The sequence below is a fragment of the Triticum dicoccoides genome, chromosome 2A (genome assembly GCF_002162155.2).
Source record: "Triticum dicoccoides isolate Atlit2015 ecotype Zavitan chromosome 2A, WEW_v2.0, whole genome shotgun sequence".
Taxonomy (NCBI): domain Eukaryota; kingdom Viridiplantae; phylum Streptophyta; class Magnoliopsida; order Poales; family Poaceae; genus Triticum; species Triticum dicoccoides.
Window position 1 is genome coordinate 192,986,031 of NC_041382.1, and position 8,122 is coordinate 192,994,152.

The 8,122-nt window shown below is 45.9% G+C and overlaps 2 protein-coding genes across 2 annotated transcripts; both read left to right on the plus strand.

Annotated features, from left to right (window-relative positions):
* The first annotated feature begins 707 nt into the window (after nt 1-707).
* Nucleotides 708-5,456, plus strand: LOC119354154 (protein THYLAKOID FORMATION1, chloroplastic). Its single transcript, XM_037620867.1, has 5 exons — nt 708-1,026; nt 2,426-2,696; nt 3,167-3,383; nt 4,894-5,009; nt 5,090-5,456. Exons 1-5 carry the CDS (start codon nt 864-866, stop codon nt 5,181-5,183), a joined length of 861 nt encoding a protein of 286 aa, XP_037476764.1. The 5' UTR covers nt 708-863; the 3' UTR covers nt 5,184-5,456.
* A 720-nt stretch (nt 5,457-6,176) lies between these two features.
* Nucleotides 6,177-7,438, plus strand: LOC119354155 (chlorophyll a-b binding protein CP29.2, chloroplastic-like). The gene is made up of 2 exons (XM_037620868.1): nt 6,177-6,757; nt 6,848-7,438. The coding sequence occupies exons 1-2, from the start codon at nt 6,260-6,262 to the stop codon at nt 7,208-7,210; spliced, it is 861 nt and encodes a 286-aa protein (XP_037476765.1). The 5' UTR covers nt 6,177-6,259; the 3' UTR covers nt 7,211-7,438.
* Nucleotides 7,439-8,122: the final 684 nt, after the last annotated feature.

The following is an 8,122-nucleotide window of genomic DNA, read 5'->3' on the forward strand; positions in this document are numbered from 1 at the left end:
GGACCAGGCGAAATTCTCTCAACACATTGATTTACTATAAGAACTCACAAAAATGTTACCATGCATACACTAGACGAGCATAATTTGCAATTTGGATGTAGCACTTAAAATTGTAGAGTAATTAAGAGGCAAATAAAGTAGAAGTAACTAGAGGGTAATATTTCGATAAAAAATTTAAGCCCTTGAATCTAGAGAGTAAAAGTTGTAAGTTTATGAATGGCAAAGATGGTTTGATCAACCTCTAACTCGTATTTAATCCCCTGGATATAGAGAGTATTCTTTTATACCAACACCCACATATAAAGGATGCTTTGACTTTCGTGAGAAATAAAGACACAAATTTGAAATAGAAATTTAATCCAGTTGTACAAAAACAATTTAGACAAAGTCTACCTCAGCCTGTTCTTCTTTTTAAAGAAAATAGCATGGTTTTTTCTTGTTAGCTAAATCAACATGCTTTTGTTGCGTGTACACCAAGAACTAATAACAACATTCCAAAACACTTGGATGGACATTAGCTGCTGAAGTCCTAAACTAATCCATCAGAATGCCGTTCTAGAACTCCGAATTGCAGAACCTGAAGCAAAATCCAACCTCTCAGCCCATGAAATTTCATCAAAAAGCCGTTCGAAACCAGGGATATTTCCCAATCAAAAGAATGCCATCCCATGTGGCAACGTCTGGTGGCCAGGAAGCCTTTGTCCGCCTACTGGATAAGAAAGATCACATCCCTCCCTTCCCAGACGAGCAATAGCCTTTCCTCCCACCTGCCCCTGGCAATTACCCTTTTGCCCTCACCGGCGGTGTCGACCATCCGCCGCCGTATCCCGTGAGAGAGCCGGTGGTAGCCCGAGGACTCTCCCATGGCGGCCATATCATCGCTTCCGTTCGCTGCACTGCGCCGAGCGGCCGACTGGAGGCCGTCGACGGCGACTGCCGCGGTGAGCGTCTCCGGTGGCGTCATGCTCAACGCGAGGGCTCGGCGGGGCTCACGTTCGGTGGTGCGCTGCGTCGCTACGGCTGGTGGTGAGTTTGCTCGCGCTCTGTCTCTCGTATGGTTGCTTGTGGCCTGGCAGACGCCGCAGTCCCCCATCCCTCTGCATCCAGCTCGCGCTGCGGTGCCGCTCGAGCTAGGCAGCGCCGATGCGTTGCTGCAGCGACCGACGGGCATCGTACTTGGTACGAACTGATACACGGTGCCGCTGAGCTGCAAGCTAGTGAGTTTGAGCGGGGTAATATGACACCCTGTTCCATTCCTGCTCCCATCCCAAACCCTCGTTTCGTTTGAACAGGGTGCCAGCACGCCTTATACCAATTTTTAGCATCTAATTGTTCAATTTTTCGCACCACCGGGCACTGGTTACCCTATGATTCTTTTTGCGACAGTTATCTTTTTAACTCATTATTTACCATCAAGGTATAGTTCCTGTTGTGCATTCGAGGTAATATGACATCAACCTGAAATTAGAAATGGTTATGTTCCCTTATACTACTCATGTGATTGAAATTCAGTCTCATTTCCTGGAAATTAGCTAGAATATTAACGGTAAAGGCCCTCCCTCCATTTAATTACAGGTTTAATCTGGATGGTACTATCAAGAGAGTATGTAAAGCACTACTGGAAACTAATCGAGCGATGCAAACTAAGACATTGAACGGTTCAACTAAACCAATTGGTAGCAATTCTGTTGCAGAATGAACCAGCAGAGCAAGTTTACAGTGTCTGAGTTAGTGTGGCACCTTGTTATTAAATTTAATGGATACTTATTCGTTAAGCTGGTGAGGTCTCAATTGGTGAAGGCACCGACCTGTGCCTCTCATGGTCTCAGTAACGTCTTGCACATGCAGTCTATGACTCCATGAGTTTGCCAGCGGCTAATGCTTTTACTTGTTTATTTTAGGCCGATTTATAAAAAACTTTTGTGGAGTTTCAGTTTACTAGCAAAGTTTAGATATTTTCTGTTAACCGGCGAGGCCTCTACATGGGGCTGCAAGGACTGGAAGGTCATGCTGCTAAACTCTTTAATCCTAACAATTGTCGCTTTTGGATTGGTTCCTGTGATGAACTGATGATTAGTGTTTCAGTCTGTTAATAGGGTGTTTGTGCTACAAATCCCTTAATTTATCCACCATTTGTGCCTGTGCTAAAATCTATACATGCCTTGTGCAAAAAAAGTTTAGGGTCAACTGTTGGAAGGCTGAAGATTTTTGTTAGTTGAATTATGGGTATCAGTCCAACTTTCTTGCTGCTGGGACATGGTAACGTGTAGCAACTATGATGCAGCCTGAAGCGTTTTGAACGTGTATAAAATGCACATAAAGAGAAATGGTGTGATTATATACACAAGAGAAGCTTAATCATGTGAACTATAACCAAATAAAGGATTTTTTTCTGACCTTTTTATCTGCTCTGAATCTTTTGCAGATATCCCACCTACTGTGGCAGATACAAAGATGAACTTCCTGAAGTCATACAAACGTCCTATTCCAAGCATTTACAGTACAGTCCTACAAGAACTTTTGGTGCAGCAACATCTGATGAGATACAAAAGTACCTATCAGTATGATCCTGTGTTTGCTCTTGGATTTGTCACCGTCTATGACCAGCTTATGGAAGGGTACCCCAGCACTGAGGACAGGGATGCCATCTTCAAGTCATACGTAACGGCGTTAAATGAAGATCCTGAGCAATACAGGTGCATATCAGAACTCATATAAATGGCTTTGAACCAGTGACATGCTAGCATCTTTATCTTTATATTAGATTGTACCTTTTTCCATGTTCATATCCTGAATCCTCAAATTAATTTTCATAACTACTGGTACAAGTGGGATTGTTATAATTCTCTTCTGTTAATTTTATGCATGAGTATATCTATTACCCCTCAACTCTTTTAAATATGTTAATAAACCCTTATTTTTTTCTTAGAGAGGTTTTATTAACTTATGCACCTTGCTGCTTCTGTTAAAATTTCCCAGTTTACACTAGTTGTTGCTTACGTGTTTGTATGCTTGGGTCACTAGTTAGTCTGCTTCCTTGGCACCAAAATCTCATGTATTATTTGGTACTAGTTTGTTTGCTTTGTTGGCATTAATAAAAGTTTTTCCTCTGTAAGCAATTTTCTTGTTTCAAACAAATGTTAAGAGTTTTTACTTCTCTGTTTAGGGCTGATGCACAAAGGATGGAAGAGTGGGCACGCTCACAAAATGGTAACTTGTTAGTTGAATTTTCTTCCAGAGATGGGGAAATAGAGTCCATTCTGAAAGATATATCAGAAAGGGCCCAGGGTAAGGGAAACTTCAGCTACAGCCGGTTCTTTGCTGTTGGCTTGTTCCGTTTGCTTGAGCTCTCAAATGCGACGGAGCCAACCGTACTGGACAAGGTTGTTCTTGCCATTATTTATTTTGTTTGCACATTTCCTTCTAGTTGTTACTTTTTTTCTTCCCAATTTTTATCCTTTTCCCATTATTGTTTGTTTCCTAATTTTTATTTTGAAAGGAATTGTTTTTCCCAGACTATTTTATTTTGTGAAGAACAATATTTTTCTAGAACTGGGCACAAAAACAGTGTGAGTGAAATGTCAATATTACCCATCTCTTCTTCACAAAACAATTAAGTTGCCTATTTTCCCTCCCCAAAGCAAGGCACTGAAGCACAATGAGTTAATTAATTACTCCCTCCATTCCAAAATAGATGACTCAACTTTGTACTAACTTTTCCCTCCGTTCCAAAATAGATGACTCAACTTTGTAACTTTGTACTAACTTAAAGTTAGTACAAAGTTGAGTCATCTATTAAGTTAGTACAAAGTTGAGTCATCTATTTTGGAACGGAGGGAGTACTATATATGCACACAAAAATTAAACAATATTAACCATCTTTTGAAAGGAGTAGCTTTTTTTAATGATCAAGAGCAAAGTAGGAACACAATGGCATTGATATAGGAGGACAAATATTTTGAGAAAATGTGAACAGACTAAAAAGACATCTATGTTTTGAACGGGAGTGAAATTATTTGGATTTGTCAGAGACGGACTCTACCTTCAAATTTGTCATGAATAATAGTTTCACATTTTTCTTTTTAGTTACTATATATGCACACAAAAATTAAACAATTAATATTGCTCTAGACTGCAAAATGTGAAACTTCATCTATTTTGGAATGGAGGGAGTAAACCAATTGAGGGGATGATTTGCATCTGATATTTAGTAACCAGAAGTGCTTTAGGACCACCGCGGCGTTCTTTCATTGCAAAACATAGAACTACTAATCTTAATGTATTTACATAGCTTGCCTGCTGTATTGACCATCACCAATATTGTTCAGGGGTTTAGGTTGTAAATTATGCTGTTTTTTCTTGAGCTGAAATAGAAATAACACATTAGGGAATTCAACTCATTCGGTGCATGTTGCTTGTTGGTGTGTCTATGTACACATTCAGATATTTCTATGGGCAGATCCATTGACGTTAGGTTTGTTGCTAGATTTTCTTTTTTCAACCTCTACTTTCCACCGGTATGCTACACTCTTCTACTCAGTACAGTAAGGCCACCTTGTGACTGCGTACTTCTCTATTTTGTGTTTCAAGTAGATCTATGCGAATGATAACTTGCCATTTCTGGTTGGTCTTAAGATGTCATTTACATTCTTGTGTTTCCTCTTCTCTCTTTACTCGTCTCTGAATGACCAGAGAAAAGAACAACTCTGCTAGCTTAATAATTTGGGCCAGGGCTGCTCAGCAGAGAACTTGGTAGCAGTAGCATTAAGGGTAATACTTGAAAAGCATCAGTGAGACATCTAGCATATACTGAAGTACATCAGACATTTCAGTGAAGCATTTATATACTGACTGATATAACAATAGATACTGACTTTTCTTCTTGCTCAATAGCTTTGTGCTGCTCTAAACATCAATAAAAAGAGCGTGGATAGAGACCTTGACGTTTACCGCAACTTACTCTCGAAATTGGTTCAAGCCAAGGAACTTCTCAAGGAATACATCGAGAGGTAATCTCTTAAACCATTTTTACAGTGTAAGACTCTTATTCCAATTAATTGGACTCAGCTAACTTGAATTCTCGTTGCAGGGAAAAGAAGAAGAGAGAGGAGAGATTGGAGACGCCCAAGCCGAATGAGGCTGTTGCAAAATTCGATGGAAGCGCTTATCCCTTGAAGCATTAACTCAACCTTTCCCCAGAGGACAGCTTGTCCGGATAACAGATATTAACAGTTATACGCATCTGGATAGCGTTGAGAACTATCGGGGGCATCTTTGGCTGCTCTTCGCGCGAGTGTAGTACATTATTCGTAGTATTGAGTTTGGTATTTTGTAATTTCTCCTTCTCTGTGTTTGAATGTATCGTTTTCTTCACTTCTTTGACAATATATGAAGAGGTATCTGGTGATGAATGTTACAAGATGAGGAAAAAAAATATTTTGGTGAAAAAGAAATCATTCTGACTTGTGTTGTTTATCTGAATCTGTGTGTACAAAGCTGAATGAAGTTGCAAGTGTCTGAGGAGGAAATCATCATAATAGATACAGGGGTGCAAGCCGCAGCCTGTTTTTTCCCGCAAAACTTATCAATTAGCTCTAAACTTTGTTCATCACTTGCCTAAATTTTACATTACATTTGTACTATGCTGTTGTCCGCTAGCCCATACCGCTTGCATCGCTAATAATAGATCATTTCATGCCAGATCATCAGAAATACCCAGATAAAATGCAAGTACTAAAAAAACTAGGGAATTTTACATGATGCCAGGTAGATGTGTGAATGGCTTAAGACCTACCAGTAGTATTTCAAGCTATACGAAAATTCAAAGGGCGAGCTGCATGGTTTCCATGAAGGGCCAAAATGCATTTCTACAGTTATTACAGGGCCAGAGCTGCAAGGCCATTTTTACGCCATATCTTTCCGGTCCCACGCACCCTGAAGACCACAAATCACAAGCGCTCTGAAGCCTCAGCATCCAATCCGGGGTCTCCACGTGTCGCCTACGTCCAACGCAACCTCCCCCGTTCATAGGGCCATACAGATAAGACTCGGATAAGGCGGAGCCGGTCGCGCCCGTCAGATAGATCACAGCCGCCCTGGTCGCCGTCCGATGTGCCACGCCAGAGATAACACCGGGAATTTCTTATAAGCACCCTATTTGTACCCCGTGACGACCACACACCACACAGCACAGCACCACCACCCGCCACCTCAACGCACGCAAAGGCCGAGGAGGACAAGCTAGGAGGAGCGAGCAGCCATGGCTTCGTCGGTGGCCGCCGCGGCGAGCGCGTTCCTCGGGACCCGGCTGGCGGACCCGGCGCCGCAGAACGGGCGCATCGTGGCGCGGTTCGGCTTCGGCAAGAAGAAGGCCCCGCCGAAGAAGGCCAAGGCGCCCCCGACCACCGACCGGCCGCTGTGGTTCCCCGGCGCGCAGGCGCCCGAGTACCTCGACGGCACGCTCGTCGGCGACTACGGCTTCGACCCCTTCGGCCTCGGGAAGCCCGCGGAGTACCTGCAGTACGACGTGGACTCCCTGGACCAGAACCTGGCCCAGAACCTGGCGGGCGAGATCATCGGCACCCGGTTCGAGGACGCCGACGTCAAGTCCACCCCCTTCCAGCCCTACGCCGAGGTGTTCGGCCTCCAGAGGTTCCGCGAGTGCGAGCTCATCCACGGCCGCTGGGCCATGCTCGCCACCCTCGGCGCCCTCACCGTCGAGTGGCTCACCGGCGTCACCTGGCAGGACGCCGGCAAGGTACGCAACGTCGTTTCGACCTCATGCATGTACAGGCCCTGAATATATACTGCAGGGCGTACGTGCTGATCTGTGCGACGATGCTGGCAGGTGGAGCTGGTGGACGGGTCGTCGTACCTGGGGCAGCCGCTGCCGTTCACGCTCACCACGCTGATCTGGATCGAGGTGCTGGTGATCGGGTACATCGAGTTCCAGCGCAACGCGGAGCTGGACCCGGAGAGGAGGCTCTACCCCGGTGGCTCCTACTTCGACCCGCTGGGTCTCGCGGCGGACCCGGAGAAGAAGGAGACTCTGCAGCTGGCGGAGATCAAGCACGCCCGCCTCGCCATGGTCGCCTTCCTCGGCTTCGCCGTGCAGGCCGCCGCCACCGGCAAGGGGCCGCTCAACAACTGGGCCACCCACCTCAGCGACCCGCTGCACACCACCATCTTCGACACCTTGGGCTCCTCTTAAGTGGTCGGTGGTCGAGCAATTTCTGTCAGCTCGGCTGCAAAATGGACGAACGCGCGTCCGTGTAACGAACGTGCTTTTCGTTTTGTATATGACGAGTGATGGATGAGAGGGTATCGCAAAGATCCTTTGTTGAGTAATGCAGGTCTGATCACATAGGAGAGCTGCTGGGACTTGGTGATTTGTAAAATATGAACCAATGGTGACTTAATGCATCCACTTGTACATCAATCTTGAGCTCATCTTTTGTTTCGTTTTTTCGATTACAAAGATAGCATCCACGCAAGTGCAATCACACTACAGAATTGACCGGGACCGCCCTGCCACACTGCCACTGAGCTTGCTACCCCTTTTATCTCTTTTTTTTTTTTGAAAAAGGAGGCTTGCCCCCGGCCTCTACATCTGAACGATGCATGCAGCCATATTATTAAAAAAATCTTAAAATATCACAAGGTCTTCAAAGTATTACTGCTCGCAAAAGGAGCAAAGAAAAATAAAAAACCGCAATGCCGCAACCGGTATGAATTAAAGGACCAGGGCCCTAGACTCATGTCCTGTTATGCGACCGCCATCCAAACCGGTTGACGCCCCCCTCGCAGGCGACACGGGGGACCAACCTCCGCCGCCAGCGACCCTCCCCACGTCCCGTCCTCCCCTCCGCCGCTGCAGGTAGTCGGCGTCGGGCAAAGCCCGTGCTGCGACGCGGTGGCGGAGGGCCTCTCCCCTCTCCCCCGGATCCATGGGTAGCGCGGGCGCCCAGATCCGCGGAGGTGCGGCCCCCACTTCGGCCCACAGCGGCGCGGCGTCCCAGCTGCGGTGGCTGTGGTGGTGCCGGTGGGAATCGGCCAGATGCACAGGGGGCGGCGACCCCATGGCTGGGTGACGGCGCGCCCGTTCGTCCGACCGGTTCCGGCT